This window comes from Leptosomus discolor, chromosome 11, assembly GCF_034619465.1.
Source record: "Leptosomus discolor isolate bLepDis1 chromosome 11, bLepDis1.hap2, whole genome shotgun sequence".
In the NCBI taxonomy this organism is placed as follows: Eukaryota; Metazoa; Chordata; class Aves; order Leptosomiformes; family Leptosomidae; genus Leptosomus; species Leptosomus discolor.
Genome location: NC_141401.1, coordinates 18,904,690 through 18,930,107, shown reverse-complemented (window position 1 = coordinate 18,930,107; position 25,418 = coordinate 18,904,690). Strand labels below are relative to the sequence as shown.

At 37.2% G+C, this 25,418-nt stretch overlaps 1 protein-coding gene across 1 annotated transcript in view; it reads left to right on the top strand.

Moving 5' to 3' along the window:
* ICE2 (interactor of little elongation complex ELL subunit 2) overlaps window positions 1-17,692 on the top strand; it is a 28,709-nt gene extending 11,017 nt beyond the window's left edge. Inside the window, exons 8-15 of the mRNA XM_086471439.1 lie at window positions 1,317-1,501; window positions 1,954-2,908; window positions 5,092-5,270; window positions 6,765-6,894; window positions 12,455-12,539; window positions 12,633-12,683; window positions 13,116-13,374; window positions 15,863-17,692. Coding sequence (XP_086327565.1) covers window positions 1,317-1,501; window positions 1,954-2,908; window positions 5,092-5,270; window positions 6,765-6,894; window positions 12,455-12,539; window positions 12,633-12,683; window positions 13,116-13,374; window positions 15,863-16,045 — 2,027 coding nt within the window. The 3' untranslated portion in view covers window positions 16,046-17,692. The remainder of the gene's footprint in view (window positions 1-1,316; window positions 1,502-1,953; window positions 2,909-5,091; window positions 5,271-6,764; window positions 6,895-12,454; window positions 12,540-12,632; window positions 12,684-13,115; window positions 13,375-15,862) is intronic.
* Window positions 17,693-25,418: the final 7,726 nt, after the last annotated feature.

The following is a 25,418-nucleotide window of genomic DNA, read 5'->3' as shown; positions in this document are numbered from 1 at the left end:
GGGGGGGAAATCTGTTAAATGTCCTTTTGCTTTTCAGAACTGTAAGCTCCTTGGAAAGAAAACAACTGCATGAAGCTAAAGTTAAATGTATCAAGTGAACTGGTTTAATAAGCTGAAAGAGAGAAATTCTGAAGTTTTAAGACAAAACAAAGAGCAAACATTCTCTGGAATTAAATGACTTATTTACATCATAGAATAATGCATAAATAATGAATGTCCATGGAGATCACTTTTCCCAATTGCAACAAAAATAATATTTTGAATAAAGTGTTTAACTCAGATTAGTGATATACTTCAGTTGTCCAGTTGTCAAGCGCTCCGTCAGTAATCTGAATATAGTTTTCCTCTTGTTACTTTTTGTTGTTGTTGTTGTCTTGGAATGTCCACGTTGTGTGCATTTCACACAATTTTGTATAGCAGACTTCTGGATAGTAGTAAATAAGCTGTCAAATACCTGCAAATCTTACAAATTTTGCACTTTCTTTCCTGAAATTAATTTACTTTATCTGTAAAGATATGCCTGACTCCTTTTATATCTGCTTTACAGTTTTTAAACTTAATTTTTAGATCCAAAATTAAAACCTAAAGGGCATTTAGAATATGTTAGCAATAGATAGTGTTTCTTGAAAGGTTTCTCCTCTCCTTCCTTTTCCACTTTCCCTGTAACCTACCTCTTGCATTAATTAGGTATTTTTCATCCGTGGATTAATTTTTTTTCTCTAAATCAGTGATACTGTGTTCACCGTGTGCCTTTGCTTTCTGTATAGTACTGGGCAGGGTATCACTGCTATTTTTGGATGAATCCATAGATGATTCATATGTAAGTGGGTTAAGCTGTAAACAAAAGAGTGGGGCAGCAAAGCCCGGACATAGTTACTGATTAGAAGAGATATAAACTGCAGCCATCACTTTTTGGGCAGTGAGACTTCTAAAAAAAAAAAAATAATTTTGAGGTTTATCAAAGGAAGAAAAAATATCTTTTTGGAAAATGGAATACATTTGATGATATAAAGCTGTATAAGGAATGATTAACCCTAAATTCTAGTTTTACCAATTCTCTATTTAGAACTGTATTTAAAATATGATCAGCTGTTAATAAGGTATGTGTTGCTGCTGCAGAATCCTAATCATTCATGCTGTATCTGAACATACTTTTCTGTTGTTAATGAATGAGAGGATAAATTTTTTTTTTTCTGGTGTGGATATGGAATGGATTTGACCATAATAGGAAGTTGAAAGATTTATTTTTTAAGTTATAGAACAATCTTTTTCCCCTTCATTTAATACATATTCAGTCTCTTTGTGTTCTTGAAAAGGTAGCCAACCAGCTAAAGTGGTTTATATCGATTCACCTCTGCTGAGAAAGGAAATGACAGTAAGAGAGAGGAACCAAATCTTCCATGAAATTCCAATGGACTTCCTAGCAACTAAAACGTCTTATGTTTCAGTTGCTGATGTATTCATGGACAAACCAGCTGAGGAGAATCTGTTTCAGTGGGATGTAAGTAGCTAACTGCTTCTTAAAAACAGACAAAACTGAAATCCTGTGTTGTAATTCCTAAGTTACTTGTTCTGTGATAATGAAGGAATAATTTATGTTTCCTGTTGGTGGTATTTCTGCTGCTGCGTTATGGACCCTGTGTTATAAAATGTCTGTCTGATTCCTTTAAATGCTTCTATTACGTCAGCACCTCAGCTGTAGTGTTTACTTCATTAAAATTTATTTTCATCAGTTTATTTAAGTGGGAAAATTCTATGAACTTTGTTTCTCTTTTGAAAGGCCTTTCAGCTCCTAGGACTTGAGATGTTCCATGTTAAATGGAAGTTCTCCGTTGTTTAACAATATGTTTTGTGTTCTAAAATTTGTATTATGTGTATTGTTTAATGTTTTAAATTTGTTTAATTTTATTTCAATTTTTTTATGTATTATTATTTTTTCCTCCCTGTGTTAAGATGCCTTCAGATACCTACCAGTACAGGAAGCTTCCCCTTCCAGATGACACAGGGATGGACTTTGATGATGATGTTACAGAACTGGAAACTTTTGGAGCAACTGTCAAGCTCTCAAGAACTTCTAAAATGGAAAGTACTTTTCCTACAGTTAGTAACACTGCTAAAGTTTTATCGCATGGCCTAAAAATGGGGGAAAAAAATACATCCACCATAAACAATGGAGATGAAGGGAAAACCACCATTTCTGAGCAAGGAGTTTCAGAATGTGCCAACATGCAGCTTCCATCTTTAGATCACGTTCTGTGCTTCAGCCCTGAAGAAAGTGCAGCTCACAAAAGCTTTAATTCAGAGGCAGTAGGACAGAACAAAACACAGCATTTCATGACCAAAGAAGTATTGGACAATGAAACAAAATTAAATACTCTATCAAATGCTGTTGGTTACAAGAAAGAGTCTGATTCTGCACAAAAAAATGAGACTTACACTTCTTTATGTAGTAGTGACACGGATGAAGAGCGTTTGATAATTGATACAGGATGTAAAAACAGTGATTGTGGCAAAACACCTGTACCAAACGCTGTTCCTCATACCTTAGCAGACACAGCCAAATCACCTTCCCCCACTCAGAGTCCATCAGCAAACGTGGCTGATTGCTCAGATGTCGTGGATCAGGGAAAAAATGTCTCCAGAAAGCCTACCAGAAAGTTGTCCAAAGAATTTGATCCTGTCGGACAGATTTTGAAAATGCAAACTGAACTTCTCAAGTCCCCTTCCCAAAAAGCTCCTGAGCAGCCAGTGCTGAGCTGTGATAATTCTAATGCTACGCAAGCCCATGTGCCTCCATCTCCCAAGCCATTGGTGATCTCTAGCACAGAAACTGTGCCAGTCCCTGCTTCAAATCCCAGCGGCTCATCTAGAAATACCTGGACTTCACTTTTTCAGGGAGTGCAAAAGAGTAAGTAATTGTTTTAATTGTGGAGTAAAATTTCAAATTTTTGGTAAAATTTAACCGAAAAACATTTCAGCTCCTTCAGATGAAGAACATCCTAATAGACCGCTGTTACATTTCTTTATAGAGATATGACTGACTTTATTTGATTTTTTTTATCAATACCTTCTCTCTGTGAGAATTACTGTCTTGCACACATAAGGGAGCATTTTGGGAGCTGCTTGTCCACAGAGGTGAATGAAATTAGAGAAACAAAAAGTTGCTATACACAAGGTTTTTAAGTAAGGAAAAGAAATAATTTGGTAGTGAAATGAGTTACTGTTCCTTGGAAAGTTGAATATTTGAGTAGTCTGGTCTGCAAAAACAGTTTCTTGGCCATCAAAAATGGAATTATTTTACTTTTTTTTGTAGAAGAAAAATGTAATCAAACTAGGCAATTAAAACTTGAAGAAAATTTGAAATTTGGGTGTCTTAAGTTCTAAGACTTATAGTTCACTTGCTGTTAGCTCCTAGCAGTCTGTTCCGGTGAGAACTTGTTACAAACCACCTCTCCAAGTTTTCAGGCATTTAGCTGGAAATTGAACCTGTGCTACACCCAGACCTCAGCCAAGAAATAGAAGCCTTGAAGATTCTAGGGACTGTGAACTTGGAGGATTTTCTCACATGCCCGAGTTGCTTCTGAGCTCTGTACAAGTGAAGTAAGAAGCACTTTATTGTTAGGTAAATTGACAGGAAACCAGGCGCATTGCATCAGAACAGAAACTCTTTCTCAGATATTTAATTCCAATGAATCAGTGCTTTTCAGTGAGAAAACATGTTTTGTTGGTATTTTCTGACTAGCTGTGCATTTCATTGCACAGGAATTAGTTACTTAATCTGTAATGGAAACAGTTAACACAAATAATTCTGTTTTACTTGAAATTGAGTTATCACTTCCTACACTTTCATCGATTTAACTGAATTTTAGTAGTCACTAAAAGACCATGTCTTTGCCCTCAGTTTGAGGGGTTGAGCAGTGTGGTATTGTTTCTGTTTCTTTTCTCTTAAAAAGCCAAAGTGTGGGATTCAGGTGTTTGATAATAGATTTTTTTTTTTTTTTTTTTTAATAGAGGTGGTGAAACCAATGTTGCTGAGATGCTGAAGTGTGACTGCAAAAGAATAGAAAGCATAATTCTACAAACTGAAAGTTCTGTAGCAAGCTGATAAACCTCTATGTGTGTGTGTTTTGCAGAAAGCCAGAACTAAAAGTCAAATATTTTATAACAGGAAATTATTCGCAGTCACTTGGGTGATAATATCTCACACAGTATACATTTTTTTCAGAGATGCATGGAGCTCTAGTGTTAAATGTATTTATTCATAGCACTACAGCAATCCCTATTTGTAGTTGTAGGTTTGATACATATTTCTACGTACCTGCAGGACAAAAAAAAAAAAAAAGAGAACTGGATAAATTTTCAATAAACCATCTCAAACAAGTTGTAGTTTACTCTTGTTTATTTTAAATTTTTTGTTAAAATATCTCTAAAGGGTGCAGGGATGTTTGTTAACCTACCTCAAAGCTGTGCTTAGAAACCTATTAAGAGTTTCTTTTGAATATACTAGTATTGAAGTTGAAGCAAACTCAGTTTGGAACACAGGCTTATGCTACTATCCAAAACTGAGGCTGGAGTTGTTTCAGTAACTGATAAATGCATGGCGACTCTCAGGAGGCATTCATTGTTTAAAAAAAAAAAAAATTAAAAAAACATTTCTCCTTTGTGCCAAGGGACTGTGGCTTAAAAACCATCCTTTGAACTCCATTTGTACAGGAATGGAATCTCACAGCCCTGTTTGTCTGAGAAATCTAATGATTAGGATAAAATATGTCAGAATATTTTAAAATACACTCCTTAAAAAGTTATAGCGGACATTTTCCAAATTTAGTTCTTTTTTTTTTTTTTAGTACACAACTGACTTCTTGTGCCTAGTGAGATGATTTTCTTAGGAAACAAAACAGATCCTATTTAAAAAAAAAACAAAAAAAAACCCAAAAACAAACAAAAAAAACCAACAAAACAAAACAAAGGAAAAAACAAACAAAACAAAACAAAGGAAAAAAAAAAAAAAACTACTGCAAGAGAAAAAAGCTAATTAGCTTCATGGTAAAGAATGTGCAAGCTTGTAATTTTCTGGTTTATTTTCTGTAGGAAAGCTGCCGAATGAACTTCAGATGCTTGAAGAAGACCCGTCAGAGTATAAAGCACCTCAGGATGGCAACCTTGTGTATAAGCTATTCAGTTTGAATGATCTGTTGTTACTTGTGCGTTGCAGTGTGCAGAAAGTGAAGTCGTTGCCTCGATACCGTAAAAAGAAAAAAGCCCAAAAGGTACAGATCTTGCTGTTTGCTTTTTTGTTCTGGTTTTTTAAACACTTGTGCTCAGCTGGCATCTCTGGGATTCCCAGTCCTTCTTAGCATTTGTGTTTTCACACAGACAATTAGTACATTTAATTGTAACTCTACAGTGTGTATCTTCTTTAAGTAAATATTTGCTGTAGGAAGAGAGGGAACAATAACGTGAATTCTTTAAACCTACTTGATTAGAAGATAAGAATGTGTGAGTCTGCATTTTTTACTACAACTGCATTACAGTAATATGCATGGATAATTATACTAATGTAAACTAATGTCAGTTTGAACTATTCTTAAAAGTTAATGCAGTAATTAAGTTTGTGGCCCAAGGCTTTGAGAATTTTCATGATCGTGAATACTTTCAAGCAGGATTCAGCCTTGCTATTATGCCTGGTTAAGCAGAGGAATAGGAGATAGAATGAACAACAGAGGACACATTTAAAGATAAAAAGTGATCCTATTCATTCTTCTTGAAAAGACTATGATGTACATCTTAGCAAATTGTTTGGATTACATTGCATTTAAAGCATTTTATTCCTTAAGACAAATAGTCCTTGTAACATCAGGAGAAGGAAAGCTTATTCTGGAATCCTCAGTAATTTATTATTTTGTCAAAAGTCCTCTGAATCATTCAACAATTTGATGTGTGGGTATCTCTCTCCCCAGAACACCAGAATTATGGTAGGCAAGCATTTTGTGAGGTGTTCATGCTTTGTTGAAATGGAAATGGATCTTTGTAACTCTGATTGCTTGCTAAGATTCCGTGGTCAGAATCATATTTTGAAGAAAGACATTCTCCTTGCTATTGATCTACTGCTTATAAATGGTTGTGAATAGATGCTTAGTTTGTTAATGAGAAACTGAGCACTGTTGTTTATTAAAATTCCTGCTGAAGTTTAACCTGTGATTTGTCAAGGAGAAGAGGCTTATATTCTCTCTGTTAGTGTTAATATACAAAGGTTAGCCTCTGATTTCAAATGAGAGTCCAAGCATTAGGTCTAATTTCAAGTGAGATTCTGATAAAGGGACTAAATGGCAGGATTCCACTATTAATAAGCAAATCAGAAATGTAATATTGTATTTTTCTTAAATTCCTGCAGAGGGCAGTAGAGCATCGAAGTGCAAACTTCAATTTAGTCTCATGGTAAAATTACTTTGCGGTAAAATGTTATAATTTGTAGAAGATTGCCTAGGTTTGTTTGGTTTTTTGTTTTTTTTTGGGGGGGGGGGGGGGGGGGGGTGTTGGTGTTTTTTTGGTCCATTTCACCTTTCTGTGTATAGAGTCTCTCTAGTCCACAGTTTGTAGTGTGGGTTTCATAGAGTGTGAGCCATCACAGAAATGTGTGAAATGTTTTTGTTGCTTCAGCTGTAGTGGAAGACTATGATGATTATCAGCTACAAAATGTAGTTCAATTGTGGACGTTTTTTGGACAGTGAGTGCTGATTTTTCTTGTATCTTCACTTTTATAGCTTATTCCAATATTCCTGTTGCCAAAACTAGAATACCAACCCTATTACGGTGTCGAAGCTCTTACAGAAGGTGAAGTATGTCAGTTGTGGACACAGAGTATGTTGCATTCTGAATGCTTGTTTTATATTGGTAAGTTCATGTGTTGATTTTTGCTTAAGAAACATGTATGTCTGAATATTCATAGACTAATAGGAGAGAAAAATATTTATTAAAGGTAAATTCCGTATGTCCTTTTTTATTTTAACTTTCTAATTTTGGTTTTCACTTTCATCTTATTTAAGTGCTTTGTCTAAAATTTCTGTTGGGTGGTGAATGAGGATATTTCAACTTTGCTTTTAGATGATTAGCATCCAGTATCTTTCTTTTCAAGAACTGCATTTATTTGCTTTCAAAGACAGATGTATCTGGAAGTGTGAATTTAGTTCTCTGAAGTTAGTAATCTTCATGATCTTTGGGTTTTGGGGGTGTTTTTTGGTGTGGTGGTGTTTTGTTTTGTTTTGTTTTTTTAATGAGTCATATACAACATGAATTATTGCAGGAGTGGTAAAAATATTTCTTGAGCTGTAAATATATCTTATCATTTTGTGAAACAGTTTTAAATAAATTTGTTATTACATACCAAAATAGAAGATGAACAGAGGATCAGGTATGTGCCTCAAAGGATACAGATTCCTTGGCCTTTGAGCTTGCAGTGTGGGAAAGGTCAAGTGTTACTTATTTTTCTTTGAAAATAGGCAATAATCTTCCTGTTTCTATACTGATAACATGTAGACAGGTAAAACACAAGAGAATGAGGAAAAACAAGCAAGTTAGGGCTAAACCAAGTTCTGTTGTTCAGAAATAAGAGAAATTACATGCTTTTAGAAGAGTGTACATGTGTCTCGTATCTAAGGCACTGGAAATGATTTTCTGGCTTTTCAGAAATGAAATTCCTAAGGAAGAAGAAAAATACATAGTGTAAGCTTATTGAAAGCTTCTTTCTGTGGCTATGATATTCCTCAGGAGTTCTGAACACTGGATGATCTTACTTAAACACATTTTCCAGTTTTTCCATTGGCTGTACCTAACTGATCCATGAAATTTAATTTCTTCATATGTGATGTGACTCGAAACATCCCTGTCAAAGGGATGGTCTTGATACTCCTTGTTCTGTATCATGCAGGAGTTGGAAACAGGAGATAATGTAATAGAGTCTATGAATGAGAAGTAACATACGTTCAGTGAGAATGAAGTAGGAAATTACAAATCTCACATAGAAGAGATGACAGCTGTAATTCAAAGCACAGCAAATAAAAAGACAATAAAGCAGGGCTAAAAAGCATGGAAATGTTAGCAGAAAGATATCTTACTTGTAAAAGCCATCTATCCAAAATCACATAAACCAAGCATTCTAGGAATGCAGAGTTATAAGGAGTTTCACCAACAAATGTCCTGTAGAAAATGCTTTGTTCATGTTATACGTGACCTTTTAAGCATCAGGGAAGTTTTTATGTCTAGTAGGATACAGATATTCTGTAGAGAAATTAAAATGGTGCCTATGAAGAATGTGGCCAGATTATTTTAACAACCCTTTTAATATATGGAAAGCTTTCTGATACCAATTACCTTGTAATAACAGTTTAAAAGGGAAAATCTGCAACAAACTGAGTAGGCAAAATGCATTTTAGAGTATGTTTGGCAGTTGCTATGGAGTGAGGGCAATTCTCTTTGTACAGTGAATGAATGTTCTACAGTGGGAACTGCCTCGCTTTACTGTTGTAGAAAAAATTCTGGGGTTTTATGGTTGTTATAGCAGCAGTTGTGTCCTGTGGTTGCCTAACCTTTTCACTTGTGCCCTGAATTACCCTTTTGCTGTTGGTAGCTCACATCAGAAAACTATTTTAGAAATGCTGAGTTTTCTCTTTTCTAATTTTTACATACGAACTTTGAATCCTAACATGGAATAATAAGGTTTATGTGAAGTCAATATATTTGAGGTGATAGTTTTGCTGATTGCATTGATCTTTGCTGTCCATATTTAGTGGAAATTATGTTTCTAATTTTAAAAGCAAATATTTGCTGTGGTTTTTCCCTTATCTAAAAATAAAAAAAACCTCACAAAGAGATCATTCTGCACACAGTTCTCCATTTCTAATTATATCTTAACGTACACTACTGAAGTATTTCTTCTTTTTTTTTTTTAACAAGCAGAACAGTATACTGAATTGCACTGAAATTTAGCCCCCTGTAGAAAACTTTATCAACACTTTTAGCGACATTTCCAGAGCCACAAACAGTGTGAGGAAATAGTGAAGCTGTAGAGAGAGGGCTAAACTGCTTACAGAGTGAATAGACTGAAAGAATGCACATCTATCTAATCTCCCGTGGATTACAGGATACTTAACATACGGCTTTTACGCAGAAGTTTGCGGACAGCTCATCCAGCCAACACCCCTTTTTACAGAGGCTCTCGGAGTGCAGGAGAGAGCAGGCAGTGTGCTGCGAGAGTTCTGGCAGGAACAGCCACCCCCTTCTGATAAGGAGGTTCTTCAGTGTCTCCTTTGCAGATACCTGCTAAGCTGTGAACCAGGTGCGGAGCCCTAGGCGGGCAGCCTTCAGTGGCCTGGCCTCCCACACACTCTGTCTGTGTGGCTGTGAGAAAAAGTCGTTGGGATTGAGAAACAGCGGTTATTCCAGTGATGTGTCTTTGCCAGCTCTTTTCCGAGGAGCAAACCCTGGGGGGTCCACAGGGGTGCTCCTGTTGTGTGCTCCAAGAAAGCACAGGATTGCTGTGACTTGTCACTGTCCTGCACAGTAAATTGGTGCTCTGGCATGTGGGGGAGGGCCCCTCTCTCCAGTATTTTAAAAAAGAAAAACGTCTGCTACAAATACAGAGTTGGACTCTCAGCATGTCACCAACTTTTGATACTGACAGAAGATGTGATTTATTCAGGTAGGCAAATTAGGGACTGCAGATTTTTGGTACTGCCGTGTAGTTTCTAATAGAGGTAGGCAAAAAGACATACATGGAAGTAAATTATCCATTTTATAAAAGAGGGTCTACCACAGCTTTTAGTAAGAAACTGCTATCATATTCTGCTTAGGGGTTCTTTCAGGTCTGGTCGAGAAATATTGCAAGGTAGCTGTGAATTTCTGCCTTGGTGTGTATTTCTGGGGAGCTGTGGAAAATACAATGTTGCAAGTGTTCTGGTTTGGTTAGATGGCTCTGCCACAGAAAGCTTTGTCCTGAAATTCCAGGGACAATTCTCTAAGGGTGCTAATATCCCTGCATTATGGGCAACTTAAAATGGGGTGAATATCTCTTTCTTTTCATTAATATGATACCTGAAAGTAAGACTACGGCTATCATGTGCTTGGTGTAAGCAGAAAGACAGACTTGACTTCTCAGAGCAGGCTATAATTTGAATTATTTTAAGTGAAATATCATGTCCTATAATAAAGGAGTTTTTAAATCCACCATAGTAGAGCCATAGACTTATTGTGCTTTTTAAATGTACCCCACATATGAGTGTGAAAGTATGGAAAAACTGTTTGAAAGCTGTGATATTACTGTAACTAGCACAGTACCTACAACTTGCATTCTTGTTCAGACAGTTCTGAGACTATATAGATCTTAAGTGAAGCCTCTAAAATTGAGGGTTTGAGTATATAGCAGACCTCGGTGTTCAATCGGTTTGGAGTTCTTGGCTCTTGAAAAAACGTAGTTCACTGTCTCTTCAGTCTTCCCTATTGCCAAATAAGCGTGGATGGAAGGTACTTTGGAACACGGTCTCTGCCCAGTAATTGTCCGGCTTTGTTCTTCTGTGTTGTATCGCTCTGTGTGGTTGAGGGAGGAACTTCATAGCTCAGTGCAGTGACTCAGCAGTGCTGCCAGCTCAAGAGATGAAAGAGAAAGCAAGTGTAACTATGGCCGCCTGCAGAAGTTGCAAGGTGTGATACCAGGTTGAGTTTCATTTTGTATGTTCGCAAAGAAGGCAGTAGTTGTTGGCACAAAAGCAGAGATAATATCATCAAACGCAATAATGCTGTCTTCCTCTTGTTAGTAGAGCACCTTGCTCAGTTGTTGGTTTAAGTCTCTTACTACTCCAATAGGAAATCCTGTGCTTGCAAAAGGAGTAATCTCTGTGACATGTTCCCAAATAAGATAATTGTACTTGATCTAAGCAGTAAATAAAGCTGTGATAAACTTTGCTGATTAATGGGAACCTTTTACCCTGACTATTATTCATTTATTTGCATTAAGTGCCTAAGCAAAACGTTTCTGCAAAAAGAATAATTTACATTCATTTGAATAGGATAATACTGTCCTCTAAATAAAGATTATTTCAAAAATGGGTTGGAAAGAAGTACTTACTGTATGAGTAACTTACTGAATGTCAAGTGTTTTCAATCCATCACTTCTCAAATATAAGATACAGTGATATAAATTAGGTATGAGTAGTTCATAGGTTGTTTTTTTTCACAGCTATGCTGTCAATCAGTTTAGATATAGGGAAGTGTCTGTTTTGAGGAGAGGCTGACAAGGAACAGAGAATACAGATTATTTTTTGTTATGTAATGACTTCAAGCTGGTTTTCCTCTAGTCAGCGATGCAGAATATTAGATCTAGCTGCTTAGTCTTGCACAAAATACTGGCATCAAGAAAAGTAACAAATGTATGGCGTTTAAAAGAAGTGAGTTGTCCTGGTGCACTTTTTTAAAATTGTTAAAGTGAGAGTTCTTACTTGGTCTTCTTGCACATCACATAACAAATTGCTAGTAATGTTTAGCTTGGAATGTGAAATGCTTTGTTTAGCAGTTTTAACTGTACAATTGAAGCATTTACGCTTCCTATGAGAGCAGATTTGTAGTAAGGCAATAAATTCCACTGAGTAGGTTGTATTTTATTATGCTGCCTTCTCTTCATCCTCCTTGTGGGAGCTGGAATAGAACAGATGTCTGGGAAAACCTCAACATGAGAGAGAACCTGAAGGTAAGGCACAGTCACCACATCAGTGTACAAGCTAATGCTAATGATCTTTATTGCTTGTCAAGTGAAAATGTGGGCTAAACTGTTCTTCCCAGCCATTATTTTAAAAATGAGATGAGGAGAGCTTTCAGTTCTTGCTCGTAGCTATGTCAAAGACAAATAGTCTTTAATGATTTGCCATGAAAAAGGCCTGAATTGTAAATTGCATTTTTCAGGTGAGGAAAAAAAAAAAAAAAACAGAAGAGGCAAAGGTACAGAGTCTCCAGAAAATCAATTAATGCAATTGTTTGTATAACATACCAGAATAGAAACACAAGTATATTAAACTCAGAAGTAAATTTGTTGTAAAAGATAAACTTTCATGATCTGTCCAGTGGGGAAGCATAGTGATAAGGATCAAAAGAACTTGAGAAGATGCAAACTAGCTGATGAGATTAAGGCCATGGCAAAAGGAGGTTGTGTATGCCAGACATCACCCAAGGTGTAAGACTTGTTGGAATCATGGGTATCTCCCTGATTTAGAAAGACAGCCCAAATAAGGATGTCTGTACTTAGAGCAGCTGTACATTTTACTTTCAGTTATTGTGCAACTTTGATAAATCCTTTTCACTGTTCTACACTGTAAAAGAGCAAAATTTTTATTCCTTTTAAAATGCATTAGGTGCTTCTGCGCTTGTTCTCTATTATTTTTAGTGTGTTAAATGATTTAATATTTTTCAGGACGTATTGATGCTTTTACATCAAAGCTTATTATGCTAGAAAAGATTTCTCCAGAAATTTTAAGAGAGAAACTTGGATTAATTAAGTGAGTATTTTTAGTGGGGTTTTTTAGCAGTGAATTTGGAAGCCTAAGAAGCCTTGCAAGTTAATACTTTTGTGGGTTTTTTCTTTTTTGCAGGCCTGCAAATTCATTAAATATACTTCATCACATTTTGAAGAAAGTGTCTGAGTAAGTGCTCCGTTCCTGTTCATGCTATTTATTTGCAGCATTACCCAGCTCATCCTATTTCTTCTGTATCATGCTTGTCTACTCTTTGATTTTTATTTCTTCAGATGCGTGGAATGTTTTACGGGGTTTTTTAGGTCTAGTATAGCAGTGCTGTGCTTAGGATTACAGGTTTTGTATGAATGATGCAAAAGAATAAGAACTTGATTTTTATGAACCACTTGTTCAAGAGAGGAGACTGGACACTTCTGAGCTGATTAATTAGTTCACAGGGGTGAGTTGTAATATTATGTATGTAGGCTGACATTTAAAATTTGGACGTCTGGTTTTTTTATTAGTCTTTCTGCTTAATCTGTAGAAATAATACTGTTTGTGTTGCATTCTGCTTAGCTCAACTTACAACAGACTATGTCTTTCTCTGATATATCTTTTTAGTTTGCAGGAGGGTTCTTATCTATTGACTCACGCTGCAGGAGATTCATCAGTTGCAATCTACAAGAGTTCTCTTGATGAGACAACGAGAGCATCATATAACTTACATAAAGCTCACTGTGACCTGCCTAGTGTACCTGCTACTCTTTCAGTCCCATGGATGCCACTAGATCCCAGCCTCCCTTTGCCCTATCATATGAATCATGGAAGAGTTCCGTGCACCTTTCCACCTGCACCCCAGGAAGCCGTGTGGAAACAGAAGGTCAGTGTCACACTTAATGGAAAAGCAGATTAGCAGGTTTGAAATAGTCTGCTTCAGTCCCCTGGAAATATAGCTAGTATATTTGTCATCTTCAGGGGTCAGAGAGACCCTTTTCAATTCCTGATCCACTACCACGAATAGGAATGCCTTTTTCCTGAGAAACTATCAGGTGAGATTCATCTCACGTAGCATTAGACATTATAGTATGGAAAAACAACATCGAAGCCTGTTGTGCTATTAACAGAGGGAAGTGGGATATGTTGTAAGATGCATTTCCGCATCAGGACAGGCCTCACTAGGACTCGTGCTGTAGAGTTGTCATTTCCTCCCTAATGACTACAGGAGTGAAGATGACTAGCACAACTGTACTAACAGCTGGTAACAAACAGGTAAAATCAGGTAAGGTGAATTCTACTGTGAGGGTCTATTCCATTGAGCTCTTACTGCAGTTCTCTGTGAAGCATTGTGGGTTTTTTTAAAAAAAAACAAAAACAAAAAAAAAAACCCACCACCTTTTCTCTCCCTGCCCCCCCCTTGGCAAAATTTTTTCAAAATTAAGATTTTCATCTTTAATGTGAGCTAATAATACTTTTGGACGGCAAAAAGAATGTAGCATTTGGCTTACTTAATAGCTTTCTAATTTATAGGTTTGCAGTACAGCTGGAACAGATACAGTATTTGCATTTATAAGGATTTTCCAATTTTGCCTCTGTGATGGTGCCTTTCGTTGGTGTACTTTTTCTTCAGACAGTTTCAGGAAGGACCTTTTAACCTGGGTTCCTGTTTTTTCAGTCCTACTTTTATCTCCATTTTTTCCTCTGACTTTCCCCCAGATTTCAGAATCTTGAACTTGTTGGGCTATTTTGGCAGAAACTGACATGTCTTGGAAGCCTATGATACTAAATTCTAACCAGCTTAGTGAAAATAAGTAGCCAGGTAGAGGAGAGAGATCCAGATTGGTGCTTCCTCTGTGGAGACAGCAGTGAGCACTCAACTGTAATATTTGATACCCGAAATCTCGTGCAGTCAAGAGAGGGTGTGAGCAAATCAGCCACACACAAAAGAAAATTATCAGAGCTTTTACTTTACTAGGTGTAGGATAATCGTATGGCGGGACAGAAAACCAAATGACGTTACTCTTTCCTAAAACTTTAAGTACTCTTCTCAGTCCCCTTATGCCACTCTTTGAAATCTTTTCTGTCTCTATTGATTGCTGATTTCAGCAGCCAGGGTGGAGCACCTTGGATCTACCCTTGGTTGGTTGTAATTTTAAACAAAGCTCAAGTAGGGGTAACAGTGATTTTCTGCAGCAAAAATAGGGTTTCCTTTTGGCCCTCTAAAGAATGTTAGCTCCGTCGGACAAATTGCCATTGATTGCCTGTCTCTGGTTGCTCTGAACTCCGCCACCTTTGAGGAAGCTTTCATTGCAATTCAGGTGGCTTCCCTGACGTAATGAAACTTAAATTCTCGTTGATGTGCTGTTCCCTGTACAGGGAAACATTTGTAACAGTTTCTATGCAATGCTGTTTCTAAAAGAAAAATAATATGTTATTTTGTGTAGAGACACATATACTTTTCTAGAGGCATGGGAGTACCTTAATTGTGTAAGAAACACAATTTCTGTGTCTAAGACCTAAATATAAAATTGTGTGTGGATGGCTTACTCCTTTTTACTGCAAATGAACAATATTACACAGTATTTATATTCTGCATTTCGTCAAAGTGCAGTTAAATCTAAAGAAATAAAATGTTCGTGTGTTTGAATGTCATCTTCCTTCCAGACATCATTAAGATAAGTAAAAATTAATATAAGCGAAAAGTCTCCGACATCTGGGTTTTTGTTGCTGTTATTTTTAAAACCGAATAGAATTTGTTATGAGAAGAAGAGATAACTGTCTGCATCTAAAGAAACTTTTGATAGAAACTTTGTGGAAATTTTTTAGGAATCCAGCCTGCTTTGTAATTTATGCCGGTGAATAAATGATACGTATCATGCTTTGCAAATTTCTCAAAGATCCAACTTTCAGCTCTAATATTTTGAACAGGTAGTACAACACTTTGAAAGGAAGAAAACTTTCAAGCATTGTTTTTCTTCAGCATAGGTTTACTCATTTGTGTGACAGCCCCATGCTGACTAGCCCTAGCTTAGCGGGCTCTGGGATGCTTTTTAGGCCCAGTTATATGTTTTAGCCACATCCTGACTTCATTTGAGCACAAAACGGAGTTGTGCATTGGCTCCTGATTAACCCCATGCACTTTGGTTTCTGCCAGAAGGAAATCCCAACAAAGAGGCAGGATTGGTCAGAGCTGACTGGTGGCAGGAAGACCAGCTGTGTCACCCAGTCCGGGTGTGGCCTCTGGCTGGCTGGAATGACAAGTAGAAGGCAGTTCTCTGAAGGTAGTTGTGTGTGTTTGTGCTTAATACAGATTTAAGATTATTAATTCCAGTTTGGTGGTGGTTTTTTATTCTCTCTCCGTGTGTGTCTAGATGACGGGGGTGAAAGGACAATCGGACACACCCTATGAGGGAAGGCCGGTAGCTATGGAAACAAAGGGCAATCCAGCTAAGCCTCTTAGAAATGAAGGTGTGGCTACAAAGAAGCTGAAGAACTACTGCAAACAAAGAATGATGATGAAAAAGTGGAAAATGAAGTACAACAAAATGAAGTAGGAATAGCTGACCTATGCTGTCATAAGTATGGCGTGGAGAAGGACAAGAGGAAACAAAAAACGTGAGGCTTTCTTGCAGCTTCAAAGGAGCCAGAATGAGCTGGCAGGGAAATGGCTCCATAGCTGAAACATTCTGTAAACCTTTAACCCTTTCTTACCTCAGTGGACACATTTCAAGTGAAAAATCTCAAATTCAGTCATAGGGAAAAAGAGCAAGTGTCTGCAGTTGAGGTTAGGGGACAAAAGTATCTTCTGTTGGTCTCGTGGCTTATGTAGAAAAACTACAGCTTGAAGAATGAAGCAGTGGTCGACAGCAATATCTGATGTCGCATAACAAGGACAATAACTTTTCGGCTTTCTTAATTCTTCCAGAATCACTACAGACTTTTATCTGACATATTTTAAAGTTATATTTTTTTGTGTAACATGCATAAGGGGAGCAACTTGAATTTAATTACTTCATCCTTTTAACACACAGTGTCTACCAGGTTTTAAGTTACTTATAAAATATATTTTCATTTTAGGATGGTGTAACAAATGGGGTTTGGGAAACAAAAGCTGTGTTTATTTGAATAGTATGTGCCGTCAATGTGCACTAGGAAACTTAAGAGTACAGGTAAACAGTTAAAATATATATTTTTATGCTTCTCCAGAACAATTTACAAAAATTGTTTGGTTTCTGGCGTGTCTTCAGAAATGAATATTGTGGTTATTTACTGTATTACTAAATGGCTACAGCCTAAATCTCATCAGATTGCACACTGATATGCGGTAGTGCTTACCTGAGGTATTAAGGTTTGCCTGGAGGAACAAGTGATAGGATCAAGGCCTTAGTCATCGTTCCAAAAACCCAACCAGACTACGCTGTATGTCAGCAGTTTGGTTGAAATTTAGAGCCAAACTGACAGAGTGAAGTTAGGAGAAAAGAATACTTACTGTCTGTGAAAAGACCAAGCAATGTGATGACATGCAGTTTCCTAGTGAATGAGTTGTGTGCAAAAATTAAAGTTGTTTTGAATGTTAGTATGTAAACGCATTGTATTCTGTGGTGTGTTTGTAACTAATGTGATTGCTTGTGAGGGAAGATTTCTCTGCGTTATAGCTGTTTTATGGTACATCATTTCAGTGTTTCATGAAACAGAATTTCAACAGAAACAATGCTTGAAATTGAGGCTTGAAAATTGTGTTCTCTCTCACTGCTTTTGTTTTGTGGTTTCTGGATTTCTGCCTATATTTTTCATTTATTAAGAGTATAGTTTTGTAGAAGAGCACATGAATTCTTGAAAGCTACGAGAATGAATCCAATAAATTCTTTCCTGTTTTGGCCTTTTAAACAAACAACTATTTTAAAATGTCTGAGCTGGTTTTTGTTTGGATGATGTTCTGGAGAGCTGTTTGTATGCATGCTTAAACTGCTAACACAAAAACCAAAGGCCTTAAAGATGTTCTTCCAAGACTTTTGTTTGGACTAAGGAAGTTACCAAGTACACACATCTGATCAACCATTCTTCAGGTCACTGGGGCTTGACATGACACATTTTAAATTGTTTACTGGGGTATACATGTTATAAAATCCCGAAGACAGGTTTTTTTAAAGCAGGCTTAAAAAATGAATGTATATTAAAAACTGTTCTTTGTGAAATACAAAGCGTTTTCTGGTATTTCCCCCCCCCCCCCCACTGTCAGATATATTTATAGTACCGTTCAGTTTATTCTTTTTTTGGCCATTGCTTCTTTTAGCTGCAGTGATATGCTAATGACAAACTGAATGGGCGTAGAGCTGTTCGCATATTACAAATAGTTCTGATGCAAAATCCTAAATGCACTTAGTGACCTCTCATAATAGGAATATTTTGGCTGTGAGTTGGTTTTGCCAGATAACTCTTGTGAGGGGATTCAAAGCAGTTTTCAGTTTGTATATATAAAAACTTTTGCCAGACTTGTGTGGAATTTAGTTTCTCAATGGAGTTTCAGATGGTAGAAATATATGGTCTATTTGCCCATATATCTAAGAGAAAGATCCATGTCCTTTAGGCATATTTTTGGCATTTTTATGTTGCACTAGTGTACTACTAACGATAGTATACTAATTACAGTTTCTTACCTGATTAGAATAGGTAAGGAATCTCGAATTTGTATACAACATGTGAGGTGGCTTTTTAATTCACAGTTATGTTTTATTTAATTGTTCTCTTTTGGATTAAGTAAGACTGAAGTAATTTGCTCTAAGATGAGTTAGTTGTTTGAAAGACTCCAGGTTTTGTTTATATATCACAGGCGGGAATACCAAAGTATGCTTCATTTATATTTGCATCTAACATAAAATGCTATTTACAGGAGTTTGATAAGAGGAGAAGGGAAAAGGGATAGCAGGTTTATTTTAGGCAGTAATGTCTGAAATTTGAAACAAAATGTCTAAACAAAATAATTGCTAAAAAATATTTCAGTAAGGCTGGAAAATGTGCTGGATATTAGTTGCTGGTTCTATATAGGCTGCTCCTGAAGTGACAGTTACTGTGGAGGAGAAGGAAGGAATAAGGGGGAGCCTGACCGTTGTGATGCTACCAAAGTATAAATTTCTAAATGTTAACACAGATTGTAAAACTGTGGGAAGCGGGGTAACTACAGCTGAAAGAGAGTGAGTGAGCCTGGATCTTACCTTCCAGCTAACTGTTGCTCTACAGCTGATGCTGATCTTTTTATGGCCTCAAACTGCTGAGTTAAGGGAAAAAATTCCACAGATCTCACAATCCTGTCCTGTAACTTCAGTCTTCAGCTCTGTGTTTGTAATGGATTATGTGTGTTTATGTTGCAATTTATACAGTTTGTTTTTAAATAGAATTACTACTTTTCATCACGGTAGTGTAGGAATATCTTTTACATATGCCTTTGAAGTGCGTGGTTAGATGTAACTTACCCGGTCTAAGAATCTTTGGTTATATTTTTCCCTTGTTAGGTTGTTGGTTTTTTCTTTATGTAGATTTACCTGGTTGTAAGGGGCAAAGTATGTGCTGTCCTGTCTTTCAGAACGGGAAGCTCTAAGTGCTGGGGAATTGGTCAAACTGATTTCAGAGGGATCTCTGTATTCAGTTCTCTCCTAGCTTTTCAGTGCAGATGTTTGTAGTCCTGTGCTAGTGGAGCAGCCTGTGCTGCCGCTTGGGATTATTTCATTCTGGATGCGGGACTTTGCCAAGTCTCATGCAATTCTTGTTAGCCCAGCCTGTCCAAATCTCTCTGAATAGTGGCTCATCTGTCCTCTCTAACTCCCCATTTGGTGTCGTCTGCATCTTACAGGAATATTGAGTAGTACTGGACCCAGTATCAACCCCTGAGAAGCTGTTTTCATGACCAACTGCTAGTTCAGCTTTGAGCCACTAACCACTTCACTAAAAATGGAAGAAACCCTTGAGAAGGTAAAGTCTTCCACGCTGTGTAAGATCGTCTGTACAAAGTCTGTTTCTTCCCATTCACTGGTGTTTATTAAGAGATTAAATTGATAGCTTTGTGTCATGTTCAGGTAGTTTAAAGTTAGTTTTGATGACTAAAGGGGGAATTCTTACCTGGCACTTGAGATTGCTGGTTGACGTACATGCAAAACCATGGAAATTTATCAGTTCTTTATATTAGCATGAGTAACTGCAGTGAGTTATTAGTTGTGAAATCTAACTTTTTTTTTATTTCTAGAGTAGTGTTTTCAAACTTTATTTGTGCTATGCACTAATGAATCGTGAGTTGCTTTCATTCCCATATGTGACTGGCTAAACCTCTTCGCCTTCTCTGTTTGACTGCGAAACCCTTTGCGGATACAATAGACACTGTCTTACGTAAAATATCTTAGGAATAGATTTACTGTGGGTTTTGTCTGTCTTCGAATGTGGCCTAGTAGCTGGAAGCACAGAGAACTGGGACCAAGTCGCCAGACGTCCATTCCTGTGCTGGCAGGTGGGAACTGCCAACAGCGAGTGATGCTGTCCAGCCCCATGCAGTGAAGTTCATAGCAGACACTGAACCATTTGAAGAGGTACTTCTTTTGCTTCTGATTTGTTTGCCCTGTATTTTTAAATAGCTTGTCTCCAAAAAATATATAAAAATCAGTTGAGATGTGGTCTTTCAGAATGTTTAGTGCTGACCTCCAGCTGCTTTTAGGTCTACTAGTAGAAGGAATTGCAGCGTTTTCAGTGTTTCCCCTGTCTAAGTCTGACTGGATGTATAACTTTCTCAGATGCTTATCTGAGAAGTTACGTAAGTAAACTCCTTTATTCTTAACAAAATACAGTGCAGGTACAGTCCTTCCCAGAAGCACTGTCATTGCTTGATATGTTATATTTCTCTGTGCTAAAAGTATGTTTGCTTTTTTTAGTTGCTATTAAATTGTATTTTTCTGCAGAGAGCCTTATATTTTATTTGCAAGTTGAAATTCCATTACTCTGTGCCAAAATTATTATATTAAACTGTTTTCAAAGATACACTGCTGTATTATATATCCTAAATTATAATTCCTTCTCAATGCCAAAGAACAACTTTAGGGACCAGGTGACAGTCTGTTTAAGGACAGAGCATTTGAATTATGCCCTGTCTAGGTTCTAGGTGGAGGGTTGTCATTGACAAAGGGCTCATCCTAGCCATTCTGAGCCGTATGAAGGTCTTCTGTAGATATTCTCAAGGCTGCTCTTACTTACGTGTCTTGAAGGCAAGCCCATTCCTATCTAGCTGTAAGAGAAGACACTGCTGTCCTGTACCTTGCGGAGGGGAATTTTTCTAATGTTGTTTTTATGGAACTGCAACAATATACTGCCAATTTCTAAATTGTTTGTAGAATAATTTAGTGTAATTATTATTAAACAGTATCAGTCCTAGTGCAGATGTCAGGGCACGCCACAGCATCAATTATTTACCTCTTCTGTGGGGTAGGATGCTTACCCAGTGAGAGGAGGAAAAAAAAAAAAAAGCCGTATGTCCTGGGTTTGGCTGGGATAGAGTTAATTCTCACAAGAAGCTGGGAGGCAGGGAGGAGTGAGGGAGTAGCTGCAGTGCTTAGTTTTGGGCTAGGCCCAAAGGAGACTACAGGAAAGCCCCATGCTTCCACGAAACATCATGGTAGTTTTGTATGACGTGTAACAGTAGCGGTAATACAGAGGAAACAATCTTTCTTGTTATTGTTTGTGATTAAAAGATTTCAATAAATATTAAAAGAATATTGTCACTTTTAACTCAGTGTTAGAAAGAAAAAAGTGAATAATGGTAACTGGCGGGGGGAGGCGCTATTAGAGATCCCAGCGACATATTCCCTCATTCTTTAAATGAAATATAGCAGCATTCTGTTTATCCACAGCGTATTTTTACAAGTGTACATTTCCTATTTTTGATTGCCCTCATAGAGGAAAACCATTTGTTTATTTTTCCAATGGGCAATATCCTTGTTCAGAAGAGCCCAAAGGAGGAATATGCTAATAGTGCTGACCAAAGCTATATTAGTCCAATCAGCCAAGCCATCTTCCTCCGCCTTGATGGTGGTAGTTCACATTACAGTTATACAGATACATTTAAAGCCAGCTTTTCCAAAAGATGCATGAATACATCTTAGTTTCACTAAAACTTTCTCAGAGGTACTTGGCTAAACAGTTTTCCACATGTGCAGTTCCTCTGTGGTAAGGCAGCACGCATGGCTAGGAATGTGATGTTACCTGCCTGGGCCTCGAGAATAAGCACGTGCCCTGTCAGCGCCTCTCATTTTAGTTGCTGCCAAATGAATATAATTTGTGAAGAAAGAAAAAGAGCAATCTCTACCACACCAGATACTGTCAGAATTCTTTGCACAAAGGTAATGACCGTGACTCTTAAAAATTTAGAGTTTTAAAATAGTTGGGAATTTTAATAAACCTTGACATGTTTTTAAGAGCCTTTTGAGTGTTTCAAGGGTGTTTTGAGCCTTTTGATACTCAAGGACACGTGACTCGGATTGTATTTTTGAAATTTTACCTTGAAGTGAGAACTATAGATTCCCTTTCCATTCCCCGCCACTGCCTTTTTCAGGGAATCCTGAATTCTCACATCATGGCAGGCTTTTAGGAGCTAATGCCTTCAGAAAACCATGAGACTCTGGGAGCTAACTATACTGATAATGTTGTGTAAATGCAGTCAGTCATATGCTAGCAATGACCCGTGAGAGCACTACAAGAATAGTTAAATTTGTATGTTTAGGTAGAAAAGGAACTAATGAATTCCTCAACAAAACAACATCAAAGATGATAAAGCAATGCCAAATGAAGACTGTTCCCTATCTATCCAACGTGCACTAAAGATATTCCTGGGGACGTCACAGTGGTATAACTACCCATCCTCTGCACAAATATAGTCAGAAAGTTTGGACATTTCCTTATGAAGATTTTTTTGTGATCTCATAGTAAACTTCCAGAGTTTATACACATGTTCACACACAGGTATCTTTGGATGATCAACTGTGAAAAAAGAAAATAAACAAAATTTTGACTAGTCTAGTGCTTTTTCAGACCTGAATATGAAATAAAAAGTGGCAAACTCTGTACAGCTGGGCACAGAATCGGTTGTTTGGAGCAGTTATTCTCCGTTAGAGTTTACCTTTCTGCTTCTAGATTAATTTTCTGACTTGAGGATGCATCTATATACCTGAGAGCTTGACTAATTTCCCAAATACATCCAACAGAAAGCCTTGCCTGTGAATGTTAATCTTGCCTCCCCTATTTGCTGCTAGCACAGCTGCTGCTGGAGTGCATTCATGCTACGGTTTTAAAGGAATGATGCAGCATAGCTGGTCTTGCTGAGATTCCCTAGCTCTTCTCATGTCAATTCTCCCTTCTGGTATACTTTCAGTGTAGAAAGAGGAACATAAGGATTTTCTGTAAATAAATTTGTAAATATCCATGTTAATAACTAGTGTACCCAAATTCACCCTGTGATCAGTGCTTCCAGTGTATTTTTCAGCAACTATTTAAAAACATCTATGGATAAAACAAGAATATTTGGTTAGAACTTCATTTCATCACTGAAAATCAGGTTTGGAGTAATGACACAATCTTGAAAATAATTCAAGTCTGTTCATGTCTCTCACCTTAATGTAGACTTCAAAATTTGTTTATCCCATAGTTGAGTGAACAGCACGAGTGCCATCGTGTGCCAGGCCTGCTGCAGCTGATGTTTCGCTACATTCAAAAGCTCCACTTACCAAATCTTTGTGCAAGCAATTTAAAATAAAAACAGGAAGAATGCAAAAAAAAAAAAAAATTCTGACTGAAACAAGCCACCATCAGTCTGTCTAGTGTGGGCTATGCTGCCTGGCAGACAGAGCACTTCGACAAATATTTTAATTGTCCAGTTAAATTTGAGCTTAAAAAAGAGGGAAGGAAGTAGCTGTCAGAACCCCATTACTTCTTATCCCCTCTGCTGAGCAGGTCATGTAGCCATGTTAAAAGCTACATCAGCAGTCAAAACCCATTTATTTATTTCAGAGCCATGTAGTTAACACATCCAGTACTGCAGATGCGGAGTTCTGGTCCCTTGGTTGACAGGAGGACAGTAGTTTCATGCAGCTCTCTGGATATTTGTTAATAGCAAGAGTAAGAGAATAAAAAGGAGGTATAATTACTGCATAGCTGCACACGCTACTTGGAGCAGATTTTTGCAGTCACTTCCAAACTAACGAATGCTTACATCACAGTTGAAATTCTTTGGCTTTTTTGTGGGTAACCTAAGCAGAATGCACAGTAAGATTGATTAGACTGACTTGTTTAATTCCAAAGCACATTAAAGTTAAGAAACCTGGAGAGAATATTGTACTGACACTGTCATTATCTCTGGAGAAAAAAACTCGTGGGTCAATAGACCTGTCGCTACAGCTTTTTTTTTTTTTTTTTTTCTTTCCTTAAATAACAAGCAGTACATTTGTATGCAAGTGCATGAATAAGTAAGTTTGTTTCCTGCCTTCTAAAGGGAAGGTATTTCAGATGACATCATATTTACCAAAAGAATGCATTCTCTTCCATTTCTAGGTTTTCTACAAGCCCAAATAGAAAAACTGAGAAGATAAAATTTTGTACACATTTCTTTGGCTTTTAAATGTCTGTGGCTTCGTGCTGGGGTGTGTCTGTGTGTGTATGCATGTGTCACACTGTGGCTTAAATTTTGGGTTCTAGCCTTCTATACTGGCAAAAGCCTCCTGAAGGGTTTCTTTGGTAGAGCCTCTGTCTCCACAGGCAGGACGACAGCCACCTGTCTCTCCATGTGTGTTCTTGTTGACCAGTCAGCTAAGCTTCCACTCCTTTCCTCTGCGGTTTTGAGCTCAGTTATTTTATACACACTGTGATGGCTGCTCGTTATTGTATTAATTAATTCCTGGATGATAGTAGCATTAGGAAAATAAACCTTAGTGTTGAGGCCCTGTTTGAAAATTGCCTGTAGTTGTACTATCGCTGTAGCCTTTTATTTCACCTCCTTAAAGGTTAAAGATCTGTTCCCTGTGTGAGCACTAGCTACTAGCATGCAGGACACAGCAGTGAAAGTTATGCAGCTTGAGTAGAAGTGTTTAATGAAGGCTTATTTGAAAGCAAACATTGAGGAAAATGTTCAGTATTACATGTACTCCTTCATGCTAAAGCAATAGGCTTTTAATATATATTTATGATTCATTAAAGGAAGAGAGAATTCAAACATGTGCTTCTGACCAGGAAAAGCAAGTCTCAGCCTGCCTGGCAGAAATGAATCCCTTCACAACAGCCATTCCCTTTCACTCAATCAACGACTTTTTTGAAGTCAGGTTACTTTGCCTTAAAATTTATCTAAAGCTATAAGATGCCACTTGAAAGAGCAAAACCAGACATCAGTGTAGACAGTCATATTTAATCACGAATTTGTGAAATTCCTTTGTGTTGCATCATTTGTTCCCCAGCTAGTACCTCAGCTGAGCCTAATTAGCTGAAGTTCAGATCATTTACGAACTTCATCAAAATCCTAAGTGTTTTATGTTATTTTGTAATAAAACAGGGTTGATATGTTTTAAAACAAACAAAAAGTGCAAAAAACCTTTCCTGTTATTTCAATCATTTATTTGAATTGAAATTTTACAGCTGTGTTCCAGATTGCTGTAGTAATAGTGTGCTAATTTCTGTCAGTGAACTTTAATCTGGAAGTGATTTTTAAATTAATTTTCATGGGCCGCTTCAGAGGTGGCATGGTGTTAAATAAAAAGGAGATACTTCCTGCAGTATGCAGTTACCAGCCTGCAGATTTTCTATAGGAACCTGTGGTTTAAAGATTTTAGAGTAAGTTCAGATGGTGCTTAATTAGATTCCTTGGAACTCTCAGAATTATTCCCCAAGATTCTCAAGGACATCTTTAAGGTG